Genomic DNA, 26,273 nt, shown 5'->3' on the forward strand with positions numbered 1-26,273 from the left:
TTATAATCTTTTGATTTAATATTGGATTTCTTTTGATTATAATATTTTAAAGCATTTTATTTGAAACATAAGTTAACATATTTTATTATCTTTTCATTTTAAATTATTTTAAAATAATTATAATATTTAATTATCATTCACTTACTTTATTAAAAAATGATAAAATATAATTAATTTTTAATTAATTTAATAAAATAAAAACTTTAAAATATATATCTAAAATCTATAACAATTTTTTAAATACAAATATTTAATTAATTTTAATATTTACTAAATTTAATATCATAATATTTATTATGATTTTAGTTATAATTTTTATTATCTTTTGATTTAATATTGGATTACTATACATAATTATTTATTCCCTTTAAACATACAAATAGGTAAAAAGAAAAATACTTAATTTTGTTTTACTAAAATATAGGCAAATCTAATTAAATAAACTTTATTTGATTCTTTTAATAAAAAAAACTCTATTTACTCTATTTCAAATAAATATGATTAAGAATATTTGATATAAAATCTAAAATTTATACACTTCATTAATTTTCTTAATTTTTAAAATTTGTATTCTCTGCGCGCTAACACAGTGCCTTTAGCGCCCACTCAACACTTTTCCCTTTCTCTCGTCTTCAACCAAACTCGTCTTTTCCCCAAATCTCCAATCTTCCACCCTCCGCAAACCCTTGGTGTGTTTGGATGAGGAATTTATATAGGGTAATTCATTTATTTGAAGAATTTCAAATTCCTTGAGATGAAATGTTTTGTTTGGATGAGGAATTTACAAAGAATTTGAAATTCAAGCATTTGTGAAATTCCTTAAAATAGTAGAATTTCAAATTCTCCCAAAAATGGAAGAATTTGAAATTCCTTATATTTGTTTTTCTTATTTCACTTATATATTTTATCTTATCTCTTCATTTTTTTAATTATTTTGGATATTCAAAAATATTTTTAAAATTGTTAAACATTATCTAATATTAATTTTTAAAATTATTAAATATTTAAAAATGGATTAATATTTTTTTTATAAAATTTAATTTAAAAATTTCAACATATAAATATATTTTTAAAATCAATTTTACTATAATGGAATAAAATTATCATATTTAACCTAACAATTTAAAATTTAAGAAATTTAAATTGACTCATCCAAACAAAATATTTTAAGAATGATAATACCAAGAATTTAAAATTCCTTGAATTTGTAAAATTTCTTATCCAAACACACTAACCCTCGACCCTCCCTTCTCCAACCCTTCCGGTGATTTCGTCAAATCAATGGCCAAAGGCACCTATTCCAACTAGTTCGTCTTGCTCTCTAGGGTTCACTGCAGCCTCAAGCATGAGTTCTCCTTCGCCATGAAGGCCCAGTCTGAGATCTGCGCCGCCTTCTTGGGCCGGACGCGAGCCACCAAGAACCGTCCCGACCAGCCGCTCCAGCCCGCCTCGGCCCGCAAGCGCTCCAGGAAGGTCGAGGAACCCAAACCCCCCGAGGACTTGGTTTTCCAGCAACAAAGTGCCGCCGCCAGTGGTGTGGATGGTGGTGGAGATGAACGACAACAAAGTCCCGTTCACGGCATCTCCCTCAAGCTCCAGGAGGAGGAGCGCGAGCACCGCATGGACTTTGTTCCCGAGGTTTCTGCCATCAACACCGACCACATCGAGGTCGACAAGGAGACCCTTGACATGCTCCACTTCCTGGAAATCAATGACCTTTCCAACATCACCCAGGTTGACCCTTTCCCTGTTCAGCAGACCTTCCCCTTCACCCAGGTTTATCCAAACAGACCCATATTCTAGTTTTATGTTTTGAAATCCTGATACAATTGCTGTTTATCTCTATTTTGACTTAATGCACCATGTGAAAATGTAGAACATGCTACTTTGCTCAGATTTTAATGATGATTCAGAGCAGTCAGGTGATTATTAGTTTCCTACCTTCTATTTGCATTATAATCTGTCATAAGCTTTGTTATATTTACAGAGAGGATATAACTTCTAACTTTAGAAAGATTATATTAGTCTTGATTTATTTTTTATGAAAGCTTCATTCTGCTATCTCTGGCTGTGTTCTAATTATTGAACTGTGTTCTAGGAGAAAGAATAAATTTCCAATACCGAGAAGAAATCTTTCTACTTACAGAAGCAAGTTTTCTGTGCATTGCATGGGTATTTTTAAATAAAAATAAATTAAAGAGAATAGAGTATGTCTTTATTATTAATAGTGAATAATTTATTATATTTAATAGTGAAAATTAAAGAGATATGATTTTTATGATTTTTATCATTGATTTATTGAGTTGGGTATTAGGTAAGGTCAGTAAGTTTTTTAGATAAGTTTAGCCTCCAAAAGTTTACTTCAACCTTGAGTTTGACAAACTTGATTACGGTTTTATCATTGTAATGGCCTGAAATTTGATTGCTTTTCTTTAGATTTTTACATTTACTTTTCAAAGTTCATTTACATTTACGAGTATATGATTTATTTTCATTTTATCATTTAATTTCAATTTGCATTTTTAAGTTTCACTTTCGATTACAACAAACAGTTTATTGTACCAATTTTTGTCAATTACTGTTGTCAATTTGACATGTAATTCAATTATATCAAAATTAAATTGAATAAATGCTTTGTTAACAAGTATTTATATTTATTCAAAACAACAGAACAGAGTTAAGTCTACAATTGAAAATGACTACTCAATAATCAAATCAATATTCTTATTTGTGAATCTATAGTCATGGTCAAAATATTGAATTAAGTTTTGGACTCATACTCGTATGACTCACACAAGTCTTCGAACAAATGTTAATGTGAACACTTGAACTCCTTGCACTCATTGGTAAGTCTCCCACTGGCATGCACGTTTTGCTTTTTGAAAAAATTAAAAAAAGTTTATTTTATTTTTGTCTTTGCTTATTCTTTTTTATCATTGACTTTTTTCTTTGCAATTTAATATACTTGGTACAATCATAAGCCAATTTGTTTATTTTCTTGTACTTGATTTTTTAACTGAATGATTAAGAAAAGAGGACAGAAATGCATGTAGCTTTAAACCAATTATAGTCCTGTACAAAGATGTTTCACTTAGAATATATTGAAGAAGACCTTTTACTCTTGAAACATGTCTGTAGAATTTTAAAATTGTAAATATTTAAGAATAAATTAACTATGCAAACATGGTTCAGTTGTGCACTTTAATCATTGCATTACTTCTAGGTAGTATTTTTCTCCATTACCTGTTAATTTTGAGCCGATGTTGCTGCAATTAGATGCATACTATAGCTGATATCTTCACCTCTTGATTTATGTCATGTACAAAAAGAAATCATATTAATTTTTGTATTTGTAATAAGTTGTAATAAGCACCCAAGCATTTGGGGAACCTTCTCTTGATAGCTACCTTTCAAGGTGGGAGAGACCAAGCCACTTAAGTACTCCATGGAACATCCCATATTACTAAGTAAGTTCTTCTGAAGTTCATGGCTTTATTTTCTCACACCACAACATCTTTAGTTTCTATTCAAATTTGACTTTAACTTTTTAAAGTGCGTTTCTGTGTTTGTTTGTTTGTCTTCGTCTTCCTTTAAGGTTATTGTTTTTGAGAAATGAAAATTTTCTTTTCAGCATGTGTGTTTCATTGGGAAGAATACTTGAGAAAAACATTTTTGAAGTTTGATAATGAAAAAGGCTAGTCACTTGTCATCACTTTGTTTGTTTTTTTTTGTACATTTTAAAATAGTTATAAATAATCAAATTTCCTGCTCAAGAGCACAGAGATTGATCAAGCTCAAGTCTTTTTGGGATTTGAGTGGAGGGTAAGTGTTTAAATTCGTTTCATTTTACTTATAGACTCATTTTTATTGCATGTAATTTAGTCTAAACTTCATTACCCTTTTCCAGCTTTGTAATGGAGTTAACAGATTGAGATTCATTTGATCCTGAGTATCGTTTCTTTTTTGTTTCAAATAAATTTTGGAATTTGATCATGCTCTTGTGAATCTGTGATTTTGAATTTTGTTGTATCTTTGCGTTGTTCCAGGAAAAAGTGTTGCTAAAATGCCTGAAAAACTTGACACTGATGATTGGCGCGTAGAGCGTGGCGTAAGTTTCAGGGATCCGTAGGAAAAGGAATTTGTTTATACGGGTTGAACTCAGGGAGGATGATGGTGATATTCGTAGGCAGCCATTGGAGGATGATGGTGATATTCATGGCCCAAGCTATACTTCCTTCTTATTTGTCTTGGGTGACTCAATCTTAATTTGATAATTTTCCCTTTGGTTATATTTAAATATTTATTTTATTAATTAATGATAGCTCTTGGTTTATTGCTTTGCATAGTGAAACCAAAATGTATTGATTGCCATAGAAATCTTAATTACAATTTTAATGACCATGGTATTGATGCAAGCTGGGAACTAAAATTTTACATCTGATGAAAATATTTACTTGTTTTTGTACTTGCGTGGCATGCTGATTTTAATGACCATGCTGATTTTTGTACTAGCTATTCGTTTTGGATTCATTTGGTTCTATGTTTAATTACTCATTTTGTTACCAAGTTGTTTTAAGCGTTGAGTGCTCATGTAACGCTTAAGGTCATATATGTCCATGTATTTGTATATGATTGGTGGCAGTTATCCTTTATATTGAAATAAATCTGGATGAATGTGTTGGGTTTTGACTTGCATTTTAGAATTAGTTATTGTTAAATTGATTATGTTTCATGCTTTGCTTTCATATGAGGCTATATTTGAAATCAGATATTCAATCATGCTGGAGATGAAAATTAAGGCTATTAGTTTAGTCATCTATGAGAGGATATATATAGAAGAGTGGGTTTCCCATTAAAATTGGAAGAATCTGTAACTTGACAAACCAAGACTTATCAATATTGTTTTTGATGCAGTAAAGCACCATCTTTTTATATGTTAAAATATTGTGGTTTGTATACTTGTCCTTTTTATTTTTCTTTTAAATTCAAGAGTGCATCTTGCATACTAGAGAATTATTTCTTTTAATGGTTTGCAATTTAGTTTATGTTTATCTTTGTTTGGAGTAAAATATGGATCAATTTTTTTTTGTAGCAAAGGAACTTGTTTTATTTTTTATTTTGGTATGAGTGTTATTATTTCATTGTTAAACAGGTTCAAAATAAAAATGAAAATAAAATATATAGTGTTTAAGGTATAAAATTAGCGATCATGTCTAAAAATAAAGTAAGTCTAGCGAAAAAAAAAATCAGTTTTTGTTTATTTTTTTAAAAATAAAATTATGTTTAGCGACCGATTTAGCGACCGAAAAAAAATTAATTTTTTATTATAATAAAATTTAGCGACCGATTTAGCGACCGAATTGAAAATTATTTTTAAAATAATAAAATTTAGCGACCGATTTAGCAACCGAATCAGAAATTATTTTTTTAAAAAAATAAAAAAAAACATACACTTAGTGACCGATTTAGCGACCAAAATGAAAATTATTTTTTTAAAATAATAAAATTTAGCGACCGACTTAGCGACGGAAAGGAAAATAATTATTTAAAAATTTAAAAATAAATAACACATTTAGCGACTGATTTAGCGACCTTTTTTTCGGTCGCTAATTTGGTCCCCATATACTACTGCGACCATAATCGTAGTCACCAATTAGCGACCGAAATTTTCGGTCGCTAATTAGCGACCACCAGTATTTCGGTCGCTAAACAACTTTGCGACCAGGGTTTTTGCAACTACTTCAAATCGGTCGCTAATTCGGTCGCTAAAGTAAATAGCGACCGATTTAAGTAATTTAGCGACCGATTTTTGTGGTCGCTAAAATCCTTTTTTTTTGTAGTGATTCTTGCGAAACAATATTCCTTCAATAGATTTTATTGCTAATATGTGCTCCTATGATAGTCTACTCTAAGTCTCCTATGAGTGCTTTAGGTTTTTCATAATGAATGCACATGACCTAACCCTTTTTTTTTTTTTTTTTGAAGGGAACAAAACTAATTAATTTCTTTCATAATAAGAGGAGTAATACATGGTGGAATAAAATCAAAAGTGTGGGGACTAGCGTATGATCTTGCTGCCCTTGCTAGGGAATGAGCAACATGATTTGCTTGTCTCCTAATAAACCTAACCGAGAGGTTTTTATGAGAGGCTAAGATAGATCGTCCTTTTTGGATCAGAAGACCATATTCAGATAAGAGTTGATTAGATCCATGTAGGTCATCAACCACTGTTTTACAATCAAGTTCAACTTGGACGTTCTCATAAGAAGAGTTTGTGAGCCAAGACATAGCCTCAATACAAGCTATAGCTTCTGCTTCATGTGGAGGTGAGAGTCCATGATACCATCCCGTGGTTGCTGCTTTGAACCTTCCATGGTTATCTCGAAGGCAAAAAACGAAGCTATAACTGTTTGTGTCTTTGAAAATTGCAGCATCAGTGTTGCACTTCATGAAACCTGGTTGTGGCTTGACCCAGTAGTTAGGTTCAGCAACCCGTGGTGATGGGGCTAGGTTAGTTGTTCTTGCGGCTAGCCATTCTTCCAGACGTTGTCTTGCGAGGAAAATGGATACTCCTATAGGGTTGGAAACATCATTCCAGAGCTTATCATTTCTTCTACGCCAGATGCACCATAGTAGTGCTAATAGTTTCGTTGCTTCCTTTGTATCCAAATGATTTAGGAGCTGAAAAATGGTGTCTGTGGTGCCTTCACCCTGATCTACAATATTTTTTATCTTATCCCACATACCCGAAGATGTCCATATGTCTTTTGCAGATGCACATGTGAAGAATACGTGCCACTCATTCTCTAGTTCTGAGTTGCACGAGACACAAAGCGTGGTGCATGGCACATGCTTACGTTGCAAATTTATCCTTGTAGGTAAACATCCACGTAGTAAGCGCCATAGAAAGATCTTCATCGTATGAGGGGCTTTCAGGTTCCATAATAACTTCCAGTTGCCTGTAATTCTTAGGTCGACGTTTGAGATGGTGTGCTCCATAAGATGATAATAGGTTGATTTCATTGTATATATGCCTTTCCTATTTAGTGTCCAAGTGACCATGTCTGGCTTGTTTAGGTGAGGGAGAGGCATAGTTTGAATGGCTTGTAGGTCTTGCTAGTGAAAGAGAGCAGATAAAGTTGGCAGATCCCAGCGTCCAGTGGAGAAATCAATAAGGTCTTTTACCATGAGAGATTCACTCCTTGTGGGTGTGTGTGAGGAGATGTAAGGATTTCCTAACCGGCGCAGCCATGGATCTTTCCAAACATTAATGCGAGTACCATTCCCAACACACCAACGGATTCCTTTCTTGACTATTACCTGTGAAGCAAAGATGCTACGCCATATGTAGCTTGGGTTGTGGCCTAAACGGCCCCCCAAAAAATCCCCTTGAGGGAAGTATCTGGATTTGAAGACTCTTGTAAAGATAGCATCGGACCTAACCCCTTTTCTATTTTCCCTTTTTTAATTAGTCTTTGAGTTGAGCCTAAAGTTCATACCAAAATCTTCTTATTAGCTCTCCCCATTTTACTTTTAATAATAAAATATTTCTCTTGTATTTTCTAATTATTCTAATTTAATTATTATCATTTTTTTAAAACTAGGATGTTACATATATAAGTAGGGAACAATCTTCACCTTATAAGTTAGTTTTATAAGGTTAAGTTAGATTCTATCCACTTTCTTAAGATAGTCAACACATATCAAAGCCTATAATAACGAATGTTGTTGGGATTATCAGGCTACTTGCTATTAGACCACTTATAAATGTCCTTAGCATGAGAAAATGTATTGGAGATCTTACATCAATTAAGAATAAAATTACAATAATGTATATAAATAAAGAACAATCATCATTTTATAAGTTAATTTTATAAGATTAAGTTAAACATCATTTTAATAAAATGATTTAAAGTCTAACTCAACTTTACAATTTCAACTTATAAAATAAATATTATTTTTTACATATATATTATTATAACTTTATTCTTAGTTGATGATTTCTAACATTAGCTAAAATATTTGATTTTCTAGTAAGATTTTAAGGGATTGTCATAAATTGTAATAATTTGAATGCAATAGGGATCAAATATTTGGTCAAACTTATAGTTATTATTTTCCCCTTTTTAAAATTGTATTTCATAACAATTAAACTCAACTTCTCTCCTACGACATGAGTGTGTTGTCAAGACTCAAGAGTCACATTTATATAAACAACGTTGATTATTAGTTTACCAAAGATTACTTTTCTAAAACCCATACTTTGACTCGGTTTCCAAGAGAAAGCAGTACGTACTATGCGAGGTGGTAAAAACTCCAAACGAAATGCACGCCATTGCTGAAGAGTGAAGACCACCAAGAGAAAGAGGCCAAAAAGTGGGACCCAACCAAGATTCTGATTGAAAATTTTTATTTTTATTTTATTATCAGCTATTAATGATTTCAGGGTTTTGGCTGTTAGGGTTTAGCTTCGGAATTTATGAGAGAGAAAGTAAAATAAAAAGGTAAAAACACAGAAAAAGAATTCGTTTTTTACCAACGTTATTTGGAGGTCCAAGCACGGGTTTGGGGTTTCATTTCATTTGGTCGCACAGTGTTGTCGGCCACTCTCTCTCTCTCTCCTCTTTTTGGCGCCGATTGGTACTCTTCCCTTTCCGATTTCTTTTTTTCTTTCTCTGTTAACTTTTCGCACTTACGATTCTTAGGTTTTTCGTTGTGGTTCTTCTGAATTGGAGATTTGGGTTTTAGGGGTTCTTCTGAATTGGAGATTTGGGTTTTCGGTTGCCCTAATATTGTCGCATTGTATGTGAATCGGACGAGTTTTGCCAACATTTTTTGGGGGTTTTATGGGATTTTGCGTTCTCAGATTTGCTTATGATGACGGTGTGTTTTGGTGAGAGATTAAACGTTTAGTTGTTCGGGTTGGGTTTCACTGACCTGTTTACTGTTTGATTTGTATTGTTAGGGTTATTGGGAGACGGTGGTAAGAGTGAGAGATTCTGATTGTAGGGTTTGTAAACTGTGTTTTGCCTATTGATGTGTAATGTAACTGTTAAATAAGCTGTTTTCGGTACTCTTAATTCGTGAGTGGCCAATGTTCTAAAGTGGGATTTTCTTTTTAAATAGAACTTTTCTGGGTGGTTTTGCTTAACGTTATGAATTATGAGCTATGGGGTGTGTTTGTGTTCCCCACTTTCTTCATTATGATGAACTTTGATTGTGAACATGGCTTGCATTGGTTGTTCAAGGATCATTGTGGGTTCTGTTTACATTGTGGGCGATTTAATGGCTGTTTTACGAGAAGGATCTTGAGGTGAAATTGCTTTGATTTTTGTGGCCTGATCTAAATAAATTTTTGAAAATTAATATTTCGCAAAAGGCTAAATGGTTGGATGTTTTGTGGTACAGTACAGTCCATGTTAGGTGTTGGTTACATACACCAAAAGCAAGCTAAGTTCATCTTGTTGTTGTGTTTTTCAGTGAAAGTATCATCATGGCGTGTAGGAATTGCTTTCTGTGGCTTACTGCGTTTGGATTTAATATGAAATAGCAGATTAATGGTGTATGATTTTGTTTATACTCTGTTTTTTTGGACTTGTAAATCATGATGGCATGTTGCACTATGATGGGTTCATATCATGTAGAATATTTGGATTAAATGAATCTTTGTCATCTAAAGGATTGCCGACCAAGTTTTTTTTTGTTAATTCGTTATGTGTTTCTAATGCGGATGATTGCACTCAAGATTCATGTGTTTCTTTTGGAGTTTACAGAAATTGTGAGGACCAACAGACCACTTGAGATAGTTTAACTTAGTTGCAGGGGATGGAACCGTGGGGTGTTCATCATCGAGTGGTGTTCATTGGTCAGCACGAGGAAGATGGAACTCCTTCTGACACTTCTAGAGGAGAGGAATCAAATGATGAGGAAGAAACCGTCGTTAAAATTGAACCTGTCTCTGTGCCAGAAATTAAGAAAAGGAAGCGCCTTAGCCTTAGTCAGCTTAAGGAGGTGAAAGAGGAGTCATGTGAGAAGCAAAGCAGTAGCAAGCTTAAGAAAAAGAAGCATGAAAGCAGGGATAGATGGTCCGCTGATAGGTAAAGCAAATATGTGATATTCTTCTTGTTATCTTCCTTATTTCTACCATATTTATTCATGATGTAATCAATTATATAATGTAGGTATAAGTTGGCTGAGCAAAACATGTGGGAGGTGCTAAAGGCTGAAGGGGCAACATTTGAAAACCCAATAACCCGACCTGCACTGAGATTGGCTGCCCGCAAACACATTGGTGATACTGGACTTTTAGACCACTTACTTAAGCATATTGATGGTAAAGTGGCTCCTGGAGGTACCGACCGATTCCGAAGATGGTTCAACACCAATGGAATCATGGAGTATTGGTTGGAGAGTGCTGAGTTGGAAAAGGTGCGCCAGGAGGCAGGGGTGCGGGATCCCTATTGGTTACCTGATTCTTCTGGCGAATTGAAACAGCTTAAAATAGAATTGGCGCAAATGAAGAAGTATTGAACTTGGAGACTGAATATCAAGTTAATTTTGTATGATTTCTATTTTATTTTCTTTAATGATTTTACTTGTATAGCAGAGATATGCAGGAACTCATTGGCAAGAAGGAAGAGAAAAATGATATTAATTCAATGGAGGTGAATGTTGTATAATTTGTTAATAATTTGTTAATTGAATGGTTTGCTGTCTTTTACAGCACTTCATGATGTTTCGTGTTGAGTTGCTATGGCAGGAAACACACAAGGATTTTGTGAAGTGGAAAGCTATGACTGACCATCGCCTTACTGAAATCATGACTTCTTTGAAGGGTGTGCAGGTATCCAAAGAAGTAAATTGCCATCATTTTCTCATCCTTCTAAGACTTCATGGGATTTCATGTTATTGGATTTTTTTCTATTAAGTTGATTTATTTGTTCACTTTTGTGATCTCTGGCTCACTTAAGTTTTTTATCCCTATGAAAAGGGGTAAAGGGATATCAAGAAGGACATTGGAAGAAATTATTTAAAGGAATCTCATCTTGAATAATATTCATGATAATTTATTTTTTTAACCAAGTCCATTGGCATCATATAATTCTCGGAGCTGACCTCATCCAGTGAGACAAGGCTATTGTTGAGAGTGATGCTGACAATGTGGTCTCTGGCTTACTGTAGTTTTATATATTGACAGGGAAAGTATGGTGAATTGGTGATTTGGAAAACTAAAGTTGAGCAACAACTTGTGGAAATAACTAGTAAATTGAATGATCTTCAAGCATCAAGGGAGTGCACCACTTTAAGTCCTCCTTCAGAAAGGTGGAAGGATTGGATAGAAAGCACCAACCTAGACAATATTCAGGAAGATGCATTTGCAACTTGGATTGGGAATCCAGAGCTACTTAATGTTCCAGAAGAGATTGTACTTGAAGAGCCCAGCACTGCCATACCTACACAACCATCCAATGAAGAGCTGACTAACAAGAAGAGGTAAGATCTATGAAGTCAATTTCATTACCCCCCTTCCCCCATTTCTTTCTCCCGCCCCTGTTACCTCCTTTGAGGGGTAAAAACCAGGAAGGGAAAAATAGTTATTTTTTTTTCTTTCTAGAATTCCTCATTTTTCCCCTCAAAATAATAGCGATGTGCTGGAGTTGGTGCAACCTGTTAAACAAGAAGATCAACCTAATGTGACCCCTGATTCTTCTACAACTGTTAATTCAAAGTCAGACCTTGACAACTCATTGATTATGTTTCAGGTGATGTTGACAGTGTGTACATACCACTTGTAACAATTTTACAAGTTTTATTTATTTTATGTATTCAATATTTACAATGTTTTGTTACAGGAAATGTTTGTGGATTTATACAAATGGAAAGAAAAAATGGAGCAGCAGCTGATGGAGGTATCAAATACTGTATATGGTATGTTGGCAATGAAGTAGGCATCACTTCAGAGTATCGAGCCTAGGATAGGATTATAACCACCCTTTCGTTCATATGTTTTTCTTCGTTACTCTTAAAACTGGGTAGAGTTTAGATATTGTACAGCATTAACAATCTGATCCTGAAAATCTATGCCAACCACTAAGTTCACAGAAGAGGTTGAGTCTCATCCTGGTGGATGAGCTGCAAATTGTTGATATATTTGACTGGCCTTTTACATTATACTTGGTTATGACTTAAGTAAGGTAGGTATTCAGTGGGACTGAAATTGGTTGTTTTATCGACTTGTTGGGTAATATTATGAGTTACTATAGTATAGGTCATTAGGTAGGCTTTACCCGTATTAGCTTGAGCTATAATGTTAGAACTTGTACTTAACCTATATGGGAATTAGTTGCCATATTTATATATAGAATTTCTACAATATCGTTCAACATATATTGTGGATGTCTTAACATTGTTAATTTCAAAATATACTGTGTTATGCCCTTGTCAAGAACCACAGCAAACCTAATAATCGCCAAAATAGTTGTAGAAAGTGGAACAGTAAGGAAAGAATATGCAAATTAGCTCAAAGCTTTCGCACCAGAATTAATCTAAGCTTTTGAAAGAAAAAGGGAAAGGCAGTGTGCATCTACGCCGACAAGGGCCCCAATATTTGCAGCTTTCGCTGCTTGAGATTCCACGACTAGTGCCGAATTTGAGTGGGGTTTGGGCCAAAAGTCACACGATTGGAAAGCCAAGAAAACTTGGTGCGTCTTTGGGACAATACTTACGTCCTAAAAAACTTATTTCTAAGTAAAGAAAAAATTGTTTGTAAAAAGGCGTATAAGGTAAAATGATCAAAACGATAATAACTTTTTTATGATAACAAGTTATTGGCTTAATTGTATCGTATTGTGTGCTTTCAAATTTTTACTTTGTTGTATTATTAGTTGAAGATGTGTCTATTTTAAAAAATAAAATAAGAATAAGACAATGTAACGGGTGATTGCAAAGAGAAAAATTAATTACAACTATTAAAAAAAGTCATTTGTTGATAACTATAAGGATAAAATAGTTCTAAAAAGTATGTATACTAAAAAGAAATATTTTTATTATTAGTGCACATTATTATTATTAGTTATATTAAAGTCTAGTTAGATCTTATCTATTTTAATGTACTTTGAATTGTATCTATTTTATTATGCGGTATTTATATTAATATATTGGATTATCTAATATATGAGTGATTATATATGAGTATTAATACAAATTTAAAATGATTGAAAAAATAAATATTTGGTGGCAAAATTTGTAACAAAGTGGTAATTTGAAGGATACAGAGCAATTAAGTCTAGTATTTCCATCAACATTTTATACTTTAATGGAATATTGATAGGACTATAATTCGTAATATACCAAAATTAGGAGGTAAAATGGATATGAATTAGTTGAGGCAGAATTTATGACAAAATTAATGTTTTAGAGCATAAAATACAATTAAGTTTTTCAATTCTTTACGATTTTTTTTTTTTTTGTGAATCAAAGATATTCTCCAATCAATAGTCATGAGTTAATTCTTTTTTAGATATAGAAATCATTGAAATACATTTTATGTCTCCCAATAAAATAGAGAATTGAACTTCTATTGTGACACTTAAGGAATTCGGCAGTCTATTAACTTAGTTGAATCTCGTTGGTATGATCATTTGTTTTTAAATACAAGATTGATTATTATTATAAATAGCATCATATCCTTTTCTATAATTTTACTATAAAAAAGTTTTTTTTTTGTTACCTAAACAAAATATAGTTTTAGTATTAATGTTTTTTCTCTTAACATATCTAAACATATATTTTATATGCTTTCTTTAGTCATAATGTACACCCTTTAAAAATTACTTTTTTTAGGACTTGAAAGTCTAAAACATAAATAAATTATAGACTGGGGAGAGTAATTGATTATAAATATGTAATGGATTATGGAAATAATCCTAACATTTAAAGGGTTTAATGTAGAAACCACTTGTTACATGTTTAAAAAGTCATTTTGCATGTCGAAGAAAACTGTTGACTTATCTTAAGTCACTTTGAATTGATAAAATCACTCACAAATATTATTCAGGAAATAAGTGCATTTTTGGTGACAAAATAATTTGAAAAAGTGCTTAATTTCAAATAATTAAAATTTAGTTAAGTCACGTAGTTCCATGAAAACGATACACAATTACAAAAGGAGTGGGGAGGGGGTCAAGACAAAAATTTGCACTTTCATCAGAAAATATTTAATAAGAAATACACTCAACATATGATACAAGGCACGTCCTGTAATTGCAATCAGCTATATTCAATATTTGCCACATTCAGAAAGCAACCTCTTGACGTTCCCTGTTGATAAAAATCAGGAAACTACATGCCTTTGCAGGTTCCAATGAACTGACACCAGCTCAAACCTTTAGGTTAGAACTTGCAAGATAAATAGAATAATAACTTCAACAAGATTGTAGCTAGGCATTCAGTTCGATTGGAGTTTAACTTTAACTTCATCATAGCAAGCCTGAAGATCCCTGAACTCTTCTGTATCGGAGAAGCTCTGAGCCTGAGCATACAAGTAACAAATTCTACAAAATTTCAACGGATGGCCAATGCAAGCTAACAAAATAGATTTAATATGAGTGAAGTAAGCAAAGAATGCAATGTTTCTTGAATTTTTCAACTCTCAAACAAACTTTACAATAAGGTATCTTGCCTGTCTGATGACATTCTTCAAGTGCATCTCAGCCGTAGACAATTGTTTAATACTACCAGTAGATGAAAATATTTCCACGTACACCTGGCAAAGTTCCAAAGTTGCTTTTGCAAACTTTTTGAACCGATCTCGGTCCTTCCATGTATCAGATCCCTGAGGGAATACAATCGCAAAATAATAAAATGAAAACCACATCCGTGAATTGGATATGAAAATTATCATTAGGACAACACTTGTGTAAGGGGTTTCAAAGAGCTAGCAAGTAGATCATAAATCAAGAGATCGAAGATAATTGAATTAAATTTATAGGGGAAGAGATCATTGCTCTTGAAAATCTAAAGATAAAAACGTTGCTGCGTCCACAATTTTGTTAAGACTTTACTACAGAAAACTTCACATCAACAAACAAGAAGACTGCATAGTTGTAGCAATGTAACTGCACAGACCTTGGATAAGGAACATAGATTTACAAGTCTTGTTCTTTTAGAGTATCAACACAATCAAATTAACAACATTCTATATAATTATATTTCTCAAATGTCAAAAACAAGATGAAAGAAACACGGTATGGTGCAACAGAAAGTTATATATAGTACTTTTAAGAAGAAAAAAGAAGATATATCTAAGATGGCATGGACCGTGTGAGACATACCTGGAGTGACCTAACTTGCTTTAAGAGGGCTTCAGAACACATCATGAGATCATCATTCATTCTGTGCCATTTGGCATATAAGCCCCAGATATCAGGTCCACATCCACTCCCATTTTTAACTATCTGTATCAAAGTATTAAATATTAACCTTTATTTAACTTGCAGAGCAAACAATATTGCAGTGCACTTAAAGTCTGTCACTGGCAGTCTGACAGAGTTTGATGCTATTTACAAATAAGCACAGAAACCACCTTAGCTACATTACCCGTGGATGGGGATCGAATGGGAATTGGTCATCAATCACTTTGTTAAATAAAAGGGATCTACAAAAACAGAATCTTGATAGAATTGTGTACCTGTTGTAAAACTTTTCCAAGTAAAAACAATAATTGTTCAGTTTCACGCGATCTTGCTGCAACAGATCCTCCAGATACTTGCTCTTGATATTCTAATCCAGAACCAACAATGCAGAATTTATCTGTTTTAGGTTCATTATCAGTTATCAAAGATGGCACATTACTTGTTGAAAGCCGCTTTTCCACCTCCCTTGTGATTCTTTCCAATAACTCCATATCTACTCTCTTATTATTGGTTATGTCCAAAATCATCTGGACACCTTCCAGTGCCTAAAAGAATTTATCAAACAAAATGATCAACAAAAAACCAAAAGTCATGCCCGCAGTATAATTATTTCTTAGAACACCACATTTAAACTAAAAAGGCCTTCAAATTTATTTGCTTCCCGTTATATATCATCTTCAACTTTCAACATTATGGGGATCTTTGGAAGAGTTTCCACACAGCTTATTTGATCTCATATATGCACTTCCTCTGAAAATTAAAGTTGTTCGGCAAAGCTTGTGAAAGTGACTTATGAAAGCAAAAACTTATTTTTTAAGCTAAAAAAAACTCATAAAAGGATCATAAGCAATTTTAATAAGCTCGGACTATCAAAATATGTTCATTGAATTAAAGAGGTTAATTAAGCCCCTTGTATCATGTTTGTATGATCCATATGAATCAAGTCATTATTGAAAATGGCAATTAAACTGAAAAAATTAGAACTGAGACTAAATATTTGTAATATTTCTTTAAAAAAAGAAATTTCAAGTGCGAAGTTTGAAATGAAAGCATCGGTGTTATCTTTAACAAGGCTACATAAAATGACTTTATTTCAATTTAATTTGAATAAGTTGAGTTTCTGTAAATTCAGCTAGGGATCTCCACATGCCAAATATTTTGATCACTTAAATTCGTTTTTGCTATGTAGTAGGTATTAAAGAAACAACAATACATCATTTCACAGATGGAACTTGTTTTCTGCAATAAGTTGAAATTTTAAACAGGACTAGGTATTTAAAGTCCACTCTCTACAGGTCTGCGATAGTAAACAAATTCAGTTACAGATAACTAAAGATTAAATACAAACCCAACATCACTCAACTTTCAGCACTAACAATTGACCACCACCCTATAATTATAGATAGAATATAATCAACTACCACTTTTCTTAATAAAATTCCATTTTTCTAAAAAATACAAAAAACTATAAATTATTTTTAAAAAAAATTTTCAGGTCATTTTGTTAAAAATTGAATATAAAAAATCTCTCTCTCTCTCTCACTCACTCACTCTTTCTCTTTCTTTTATGTAAAGGAGTTGAGAATCTTTGTTACATAGCTTTTATCTCTTTTGTTGTTTTGTTTTGTTTGTTGTTTAGGAGAATTCATCTATTTTCATTTCCCTTTGTAATTTAATTATCTCAATAAACTTCTGTTTTACTTAAATAAAAAAATAAAGGTTATTTTTAAAAAAATCAAGTGATTTTGTTAAAAATGAAGAAAAAAACTTATATTTTTTTTTAACATTTTAAAAGTCTTTTTTCTTTTTTATACTTTTGTGACAATCTGATAGGATTTCATAAGACTTACAAAAGAATACTTTTCGACAATATTGAAATCACTTTTTTTTAGCTAAAACAAATAACCATCTAGGAAATCTTTTTGTTTTTTTGATTAGAAGGTATAACTCATAGTAGTCAATCCCGGATAGCGGAGCGGAGCGGTCGACCCTAAAAATGGGATAGCGGGATGACGCGGAGCGAGATAACCTCTATTTTAATATTAATTTATATATATTAAATAATTAATAATATATATATAAAAGCTAAAAAAACAAAAAATAACTCTAAATTCATGCATTAAACATTTTTAATAATTAAAAATTCATAGTACTCAAACAATACATAATATAAAAATAAAATTTGCTAAATTAAATTTAATCAGAAATTAAAAATAAAATTTGCTGAATTAAATTTAATAAAAAATTAAAAATAAAATTATGTTGCATAAACTAAAAAGAGAGAAGACATATTAACAGAAGACAGACGATGAGTGGAGGGAGGCACGTCGGGGCTGGAGTTTGTTGCGGAATTGGAAGACTGCGCGTCCACGATCGTCCTCGAGAGAGAAGAAACAATCGTCCGAGAGAGAGAGGAGAGGGAGTGCGAGAACTGAGAAACCAAGTGGTTCCGGGAGAGGGGAGCATTAGGGCAAAAAAAGCCCTATTGAAAAGACAGACTTACCCTTAATGAAGGGTATGTTGAAATCGCGCCGCGATTTTTCGCCGCTCTGCTCCGCCACCGACATGGCCACGACACACATCCGCCACGCGACAGCAGCAAGATGGCGGGGTCAGGCTGCTCCGCTCCAGAGCGCCGCGATAGCAGCCGCTCCGCCCGCTATTAACTACTATGGTATAACTGCCCCTCACCAATCAATTCTTATAGGAGTAAAGTGGTACTTTCAATTGTGACTCTAGGATATCTACTAATGTGTTGAATGGAATAAATTTATCAAACCATTTCATTAGAGGTTCTGCTTCATGCATTTTAAAATAATCCAAACAAGGAAGTTAATGCATTCCATCCTTTCCATCAATTTCAAACATACCCTAAGGAAGATTGCATACAGAACAAAGCATGCAGGTTAGAGAATAGACTGCACAAAAAACATCTTTCTACCTTCGGTCTATTACTTCAAATCATATCGAAGACCCATATGTATCATAGACTTGTTTTGACCAACAAAGAGAGAAACTGAGAACAGCAGATACCTGACTGATATTGCCAATGTCAACAGCAACATGGCTGTAGTTCTCCCATAGTTGCCAGCTGTTTCGTCTGTTACCATATATCATTGTATTACTATTTATTCTAAGAGGGTTAAATTTGCAATGTTTATGAACCAATAATATATATGCTGTATGCATGTATGCATTTGTGCATGCATGCATATGCCCATATTTATGACACAAAGGAAGTATAATAAAAAGCATAAATATGAAAACTTGAATTCCAAGGCTTCTTCAAATGATTATGTATCAATACATTGTTGTATGTATGTGAGCATTTATGCATGTAAGCATACATATGCCCATATTTATGATGCAAAGGAAGTTTAATGAAAGGGATACTAAACTTGAATTTCAAGGCTTCTTTAAATGCAATGAAGGACTCCTTGCTCTTTTTCTTGATCATATGCCTGCATGTCAGGTAAGACATATAATAAGTAAAAGCTAGAACCAAAATTTAATAACTCACGGCTGATTTTCATTATTGTTATTAATTATTATGAACCAGATACCACTTTATTAATTGTTCTCACAACAGTAATACCAACGTAAAATAAGGTAGAGGTTTCAGCATGAATAATTATAATGTCAAACTCTGAGTGAAGGCAATTCCAATCCAGTTTATACAGAGGTATGAAGATACTTCTGTGGGCCTAAGGAGACACCCCAAGGGTTAAGCAGCAAATACTACTAGCTGGAGGTCTCAAATTAAAACCTATCAAGGAATGGACTGGGTGAAATTTAAGGGAAGGGGATGACTTTATCCGTACTAAGTAGCCTGAGTGCAGATGGAACTAAATGTTTGAGGATTCGAAAGAAAAAGTTTGTACAATGAAACAAACTACGCTATTTCCTATAGTTGAGTACAAGAATAAAAACTCCATACAAGCAAGCAATGTTATTCCAAGCTTCCCCATTTTCAGGATCAAGTTGAACAGCACGAGTAAACGCATCCAGAGCCTTTTCTATGTCACGTGCCTGTAAAATTTTCCCACTTAGCTTGACAATCTAAAGAAAGCAAAAATGAGAAAAATAAAGCAAAGAACAAGTCAACATTAGCTATTGTAAAAGATGGGCATTGGTGGTAATTTAGTGCCCATCCACAGACAAACCAATCAGGTGATGCCATACATAAACTGCATACTCATTTGTACACAGCTGCACAAGTGGTAATATGATATCTATGCAAAACTGAAGTGACTTCCAGAAATTAACTATCTGAACAAGGGCTGTGCACAGTTCAGTTTTTAAAAAAACCAAGCCACTTTATAAAAATGGATTGTTTCGCCTTTTACTTTTGGACAGGTCATTTTTTAAAAAATGGTTCCATTCGGGTTAAAGCTGTTACATTACATTCGTATCTAATCAACTATTAGTTGTCCTAAACTTAACACATTCACCAACCTGTTGAATTCACCAAATATGAACTAAAATTAATATATTGCTACCACATTAACAGAGCAATAGTCGCTTCCATTACGGGTATTCAGACTTTCCCTAAAGGGTGAATTTGTACCTTTTATCTTGATAAAATAATTGTACATTTTATTGCAAATCTAACTGTGCAAAAGCAAATAAAATATAACCAAGCTTGGTGGAGATCACACAATTACCTTCAACGCAGCAGCCCCAAGTGCAAACCAACCATCTGGATACAAAGAGTTCAATGACATTGCAGACTCCCTGAATTTGATGAACAAAAAATTACTATATTTAACATATTCCAAATAATATTACAATCAAAACTACAAAAGTTATATATACATTAATGACAAATATAATGATGATAAAAGTGAAATGCTTCGGGTATCAGGACAAATCACCTACCACAAAATTTTAGACGTCTCATAGTCTCCTCTATTGTATGCACTGCGAGCCAGAGAACACTGTCAAACAGAGAAAAACAAATCAATTAAGAAAGAAAATGTAAATTTAAATTTTTGTAAAATGATAGAAGTAAATATGTAGAGAACAAACATGCACTACAAACATGAACATGTACACAGGCACACCTTTGCTCTAGCAGACCTATTGTTTGAAACTTCCAGAGCTTTTTCATAGCATGCATCATTAGCAGTAGTATCACCCAGGGAGCACCTAGAAAAATTTTAGCATGAGTGAAAAAGACTATGCAAAATAATTTTCTATAATATTGTTATTTCAGTTTTTACATTGGATATACTGTAAGTTAGCATGACAGCCATCATGATTGGTTCTTGAGCAATTATTAAGTAAATGGAAAATAAAAAATAGCATGATAACTAGAATTATCCTTGGTGAAAATTCTGGCTTAAAAAAAAGACAGGGTACTTGAGAAATTTTCAAAAAACTATAGGTGGTCAGTCATCTTCCACTAGAATACCTAAGATTCTGTCACAAATAAATGGGTCAAACATCAGTGTTTAATCCAAATTATTGATTGAAGATACTTAACCCATACTATCATTGATATAAATCATTATTCTAATATCCAACCCAATAAATCCATATTCTTAAATCAATTAGCATCATATTGTATGAGAGATGACAGAGCAAGCAATGATAGGCCTTTAAGTCGTGATTTTCTTCTAGAAAGACACATTCAACATTTTATATGCTCTTGGTAGGTCTTTAGTGATTCTGACATCATTCAAAAGGTTAGCTTTTTTCAAAATGGTTGATAATTGATGCAAAAAGACGGATTTAGTGGGAACCATACTTTACATAATATCAATGCTTATGTTCCTATCAGTTTTGGTTATGGCAGTCATTTCAATCCTCAAGCATATTTGACTGGATCAGAATGCCTGTATTTCTAAGTTTGTTCCTTTGCCTATAAACTTGGTACATATGATAGGATTACATTTGTAGCTTCTCTTTGGTGTTCTTATTACAATATAAGATAATTATCGATTCTGAAAGGCAGCAGAGACTAGGAGCCTTAGTACGGGATTTTCCTATCTCATGTTTTATTTTGTTTATCTTTGGGAAAATCATGGTTTTCCCCTCAGTTTTACTCTGCTACCTTGTAGTTTAAAAATGACACTTGGCTACTTTGTCCTTTAATTAGTTAACTTGCAAGTTCTGTCAATATTATTCATTACTATCATAAATTCAACTTTGATTTGATATACATTATGTATGTGAAATACTGTACATAAAAGTTACCTCCTTTATAACAACCATTAACATTTTATGAAAAATTAACATGTGTGATTCAATTTTTTTGAGTAGATGTTTATACGCCCTAAATGTGCTCCAAATGTTTGCCTGATTTTGAAATACTATAGATGTGGTTTTGTGTAAAATAGTTATATATGTTTATAGTATAACAAGGTTTCTATGCCTACATAGCATAGCAGGCTTGAAATTATAAAGTAACAAGAGGAACTATATAATGTAGGGAAGCTGTCTTCACGGTCATGATGCATAATATAGATAGAAAAAACCACACAAGGGAATGTACTAATTTAGCAAGGTAATGGACTACTGGAAATCAATTTGAGATTAGGAATATATCAAACCATTTGTATATTTGGGGGATAAAATCCTGTTATCCTTTACTACATTTGTCTCTCCATTTTCGCAAAGAATGTTATCCTGTAACCCTTTACATCATTTCCCCTAACATTCTTTGCTAAAATGATAAATGCAGTAAGAGAATAAAATTTTCAAAAATATATCCTCCTAGAAGAATCAGATAAAACATAAAGGAACAATAATGTGTTAGATATTTTGATAGAAAAATAATAAATGCTAAAAGATTTGGATGGCCTATCCCCATGTTTATTATACCCCTAAACATACTCTGCAAGAAATCATCAACAAGTGACAGCCTACATCAACTTAAGAATGGATTGTAAATATGATATAGTACTTGTTGGAGAAATGGTCAAATTCAAAAGTAATCACAATCCAATTTTAAGAAAGCAAAAATAAGCAAGCTAAGTAACATACCATAACCTGGGATCATTTGGTCTTTCTGAAAGACGTTTCCTGATAAGTTCAACAGCAGTTGCTTTCTTCTCCAATAGACTGTTTTCCAAGTCAAATATCAAATGAATATCATAGCCAATGAAAAATGAATAATGAGAGGGAAAAAATCATTTGGTTTATTCATTTCAGTTTCTATTATACCTGTAGCAATATATAAGATTATCCCATAATTCTAAATCTTCAAACTCCTTCACTGCCTCTCCTATCAAACCACATCGCACCAAAAGTAACCCATATTCCCTGAAATTGGTAGAAAAAGAAATAAGGAAGTTAAAGAGTCATCTGATTTTTATGAAGCAACAATACAAAAAGGCTTACAAAGCAAATTTTTTTACTTTCTTAATGCAGGAATACTAGGCATAAAAACAGCATAACTGAAAGCAATTCTTTCTGCTATTGCTGGAGAAGATTCATAAATATGTTTAACCTGCAAAAAATGTAGTATAACTTTATCAGGTACAACTAAACAAATCAAAACAACTCATAGCTGAGTATTCTTCTGCATGTCGCTATTATATTTTTGTTGATGCTATGCTACCTTTCTCAAGGATATGTCACATTTTACTAAGCAGGTTGAACCAGACATTATCGATTGTAATTAATTTTGATATCTTATGTATGCTGAGTGCAATTTACTCATGATATTTCACATACCACCAAAGTCCTTAAACTCTTCAAGAAGTCAAAAGATGAGTGTGATCCAAATTCAAATTTCAGTTGACATAAACCATAATAAATAAAAAAATGATTAAAACAAGTTGATAGCTTGTTCTCTTTATTTTGTGTGAAAAGCTTAATGTATATATTTTAGTCAAAAGAATATATAACAAACTTTCATTGCAATGGACATACAGGAAAAGGAAGAGTCAAACAATACACTTGTATAATTCCCAAGTTAATATGCTAACTAAAATACAAGAATACCAAATTATCCATCATCAGTAAGGCGCGCTCCTTAGTTCGGCTCCGAGATGACTCCCATCGGATACGTAAAACATCGCATAAGCACCGTATCTAAAGCAGGAAAGTGAAAAATATAAAATGCAGATAATGGTTTACAAACTAAACAAATATAAACTGTAGATTTTTGTTTACTTACAGTGAAGTATAACATATGCTGGGAATCAATTGCCTCAATGTAAGGTGCCATATCCCATCCTGAAACAGAGTCACAAGCCAGCAATTGAGTGAACTATTAGCTGGCTCATAGCCATTTTAGTTTTTCCTCTTTTAAAGAAAATAAGTGGATTTTAAAATACGATAATAAATGTAATTAGCTCTGAGTAAAAGGAGGGGGACAAAGGAAAATAGACCCCTCAGTGTTTTTGAACAAATTTAGAAACATAAATTGAAATACAATTGCACAGTTACAACAGTAACCTAGGAGAACAGTAGTTGAATCACAGTAAACCATAATTCCCAGTTTCCACACATTTCTTTTCCACTTCTTCAAGCTTGGCTGTACACTATAAATAGAATACTAGACCACTTAATCCCATAGCAGAGGTAGTTTCAAAATAAGGAGATTAGAAAAGATATTTAAATGTAAGTATGCACATGCTAGACATAATATCATGCATGAATGAATAAATTCAGGCAACTTACGTTGCAATTCATCATGTCGGGAGCTCTTCTCAATTAAAAGGCAATATGCCAGAATTACAGCTTGCTGTGATGCTGTCAAACTGGGAGAAACATGGGCACCATTTTCCATGCCTTGTGACCTAGTTTTAGAGTCATCATTTTCTAATAACTTCGGTATTCTAAGTATATCAGAGGTTTCACGCTGATGCAAATTCCAGTTATCTTCACCACTCTTGGAATCACATGTTTGGATACCAGCACCTGTTAAGGGGCAGTTATCCACATTGGATGAACTTGTGTTCGTAACAAGTACCATCTGTGCCTTTGGTTCTGCCTATGTCCAAAAACTACATATTAAAAGATAAGTTTCATGAAACATGTTATGAATCATGCAGTTCACAATGTTTACCTGATGTACAGTACGGAAACCAAGTGCACCAGTTACTGAAAGCTGAAGCCCAGCTGCCATCTCAGCTGACTCAAAATGCATCCTGTTACGATATGGTACTTCATCATAAAAGATACCACAGGAGAATCAATAGTAACATACTATTTCAACATATAGATAGTATTCTTCAGAAATACCTCGCAGCATACTTTAGAGCCATTTGGCTTCAGTTTTTATTTTATTTTATTTTATTTCCTGTTATCATTTTAATTAAAAAAATGTCACCTTATTTTCATCCAATTCCTTGTTATCCAAAATTCGTGCAGCAAATAATGAAAACAACTTTTTATTGTTTTCACTGTTTCATATACAAACTATTGAAAACAGGAAATAAAGCTAAAAACAAGGTGGAAATTTTGTAATAAAAAGTGAAACAAGAAAATGAAATCAAAAAACATTTTCTCAACACCAAACCTTCCTTATTTTCTAACATCACAAAATGCTTAGTTATTTAGAAACGTTCAAATCAGTCATTAAAAACCTAAATTACATCTTTTGACCATTTTATACAATGCTTCAAAAGACAAAAAACAAAAACAAAAAACACTCAGACAGACAGAAAGACATAAACGAGGATGGGAAACAAATTTTAAAGCATACTATCACACAATTCATGGTTCACTGTTCATATCAACTAACCTGCAAGAGTCAACTCGTCCGTATGCATATTCCATAATGCCAGCTTCTAAATGAAGCATGGATACAATCGCCAAGCTCTCCCCATCGCGTAAATCATCCTCCCAGTAACTCCGAACTAGCTCCGAAGTGCCGAATTGCTGCAAAGCTTCGCCCATATAGACATGCAAGAGATCACACAAGGACGAAGATCGCTCATCCAAAACTCTCTGCTGAAGAAGCAAAACCCTCGCAAGCCACCACGAAAGGCTTCCAATCTCAACCGACAAATCCTTCATCCGCATAAGCAACATCTTTGCAAAAACTACATACTAAAAACAAACACGTAACAAGTTAGTAACATGATTCGATTCTAGTCGAGTTGTTAGGCGTTGAATGCATGACAAGTACCTGAAGATTCGAGAACTTTCCAAGCAAATCAGAACCAGCGGACATAACCTGATTTCGCGCCCAATTGTCCCATTCATCGCTTCCATCCAAACACAGAGGACACCCCGGTAGCTCTGCACCTTTCAAAGGCCTATAGCAGCAATGGTTTCATTTTATAATTAAAATAAAAAAGAAAATAAAAAACTAAAGAGAGAGTCGTATTAAAAAAAAATTACCCGGTGAAGTTAGATTGAGTGAACCCTAGAAATGCGGCGACGGCGACGCACAAGACGACCACAGCTCTGCGACGCTGTTCCGCCGCGTCGGAGGCGGCGTCTCTGACGAAGGACTCGGCGCGGTCGACCAACTCGGAGTAGAGGCGGTCGGCGGCGTCGAGCGGCGGCGAGTCATGGCCAGCGAGTTGGAAGACGAGGGCGGAGGAGTGTTCGGAGGTTAGCGCTTGGACGTAGTTGCCGCTCTCGATGGAGTTCAAGAGGTCGTTGATGCGGCCATCCAACGGTTCGTGTTCGCGGCGGGGATTCAACGGCTGCGACGGACTGAGGGTGCAGCGAATGAGGCGTAGCTCGTAGCCGCGAATGGCGACCAGCTCGGGTTCAATGGTACACATGCTCTGTAACTGTTCCAACCACGCTTTGCTTGCGCTGATTCAGGGTTTAGGGTTTTGAATTATTTTATATTTATATTTTCACAAATTTCAGAATTGTTGAGGAAAAAAAAATTATGAAAGTTTTCAACATCTGAAGAAGAATTCCACTGTATTTATATTTTTTTATATA

At 33.5% G+C, this 26,273-nt stretch overlaps 3 protein-coding genes across 15 annotated transcripts; 2 read left to right on the top strand and 1 right to left on the bottom strand.

Moving 5' to 3' along the window:
- The first annotated feature begins 1,208 nt into the window (after positions 1 to 1,208).
- LOC145958912 (uncharacterized) lies at positions 1,209 to 4,333 on the top strand. Of its 7 annotated transcripts, none has more exons than XM_083076554.1 (5): positions 1,209 to 1,776; positions 1,877 to 1,922; positions 3,361 to 3,467; positions 3,775 to 3,822; positions 4,047 to 4,333. In XM_083076554.1, exons 1-3 carry the CDS (start codon positions 1,363 to 1,365, stop codon positions 3,465 to 3,467), a joined length of 567 nt encoding a protein of 188 aa, XP_082932680.1. In that variant the 5' UTR covers positions 1,209 to 1,362; the 3' UTR covers positions 3,775 to 3,822; positions 4,047 to 4,333. The 7 variants fall into 7 exon arrangements, 4 of the variants coding, with proteins under 4 accessions (XP_082932680.1, XP_082932679.1, XP_082932682.1 ...); XR_014434470.1 differs by having other exon boundaries at positions 1,210 to 1,776; positions 3,747 to 3,822; XR_014434472.1 differs by having other exon boundaries at positions 1,210 to 1,776; positions 3,404 to 3,467.
- A 4,130-nt stretch (positions 4,334 to 8,463) lies between these two features.
- On the top strand, positions 8,464 to 12,387 carry LOC109797421 (DYAD protein). Of its 7 annotated transcripts, XM_083076548.1 has the most exons (9): positions 8,465 to 8,640; positions 9,481 to 9,562; positions 9,774 to 10,097; positions 10,182 to 10,523; positions 10,604 to 10,664; positions 10,760 to 10,855; positions 11,198 to 11,493; positions 11,615 to 11,762; positions 11,853 to 12,387. In XM_083076548.1, exons 3-9 carry the CDS (start codon positions 9,826 to 9,828, stop codon positions 11,946 to 11,948), a joined length of 1,311 nt encoding a protein of 436 aa, XP_082932674.1. In that variant the 5' UTR covers positions 8,465 to 8,640; positions 9,481 to 9,562; positions 9,774 to 9,825; the 3' UTR covers positions 11,949 to 12,387. The 7 variants fall into 7 exon arrangements, with proteins under 7 accessions (XP_082932675.1, XP_082932674.1, XP_082932673.1 ...); XM_083076549.1 differs by lacking the exon at positions 9,481 to 9,562 and having other exon boundaries at positions 8,464 to 8,640; positions 9,823 to 10,097; XM_083076547.1 differs by lacking the exon at positions 9,481 to 9,562 and having other exon boundaries at positions 8,466 to 8,640.
- Positions 12,388 to 14,193: 1,806 nt separating this feature from the next.
- LOC109797420 (Protein prenylyltransferase superfamily protein) lies at positions 14,194 to 26,222 on the bottom strand. Its single transcript, XM_020357451.3, has 20 exons — positions 25,713 to 26,222; positions 25,498 to 25,627; positions 25,111 to 25,418; positions 24,433 to 24,514; positions 24,045 to 24,357; positions 23,539 to 23,597; positions 23,364 to 23,453; positions 22,775 to 22,866; positions 22,581 to 22,679; positions 22,401 to 22,478; positions 20,477 to 20,561; positions 20,292 to 20,350; positions 20,078 to 20,147; positions 19,351 to 19,442; positions 18,812 to 18,874; positions 18,447 to 18,513; positions 15,689 to 15,958; positions 15,333 to 15,455; positions 14,681 to 14,833; positions 14,194 to 14,530 (listed from the first exon to the last, which is right to left on the bottom strand). The coding sequence occupies exons 1-20, from the start codon at positions 26,102 to 26,104 to the stop codon at positions 14,447 to 14,449; spliced, it is 2,709 nt and encodes a 902-aa protein (XP_020213040.1). The 5' UTR covers positions 26,105 to 26,222; the 3' UTR covers positions 14,194 to 14,446.
- Positions 26,223 to 26,273: the final 51 nt, after the last annotated feature.

Source organism: Cajanus cajan, chromosome 6 (assembly GCF_000230855.2).
Source record: "Cajanus cajan strain Asha chromosome 6, NIPB_CcT2T_4, whole genome shotgun sequence".
Taxonomy (NCBI): Eukaryota; Viridiplantae; Streptophyta; class Magnoliopsida; order Fabales; family Fabaceae; genus Cajanus; species Cajanus cajan.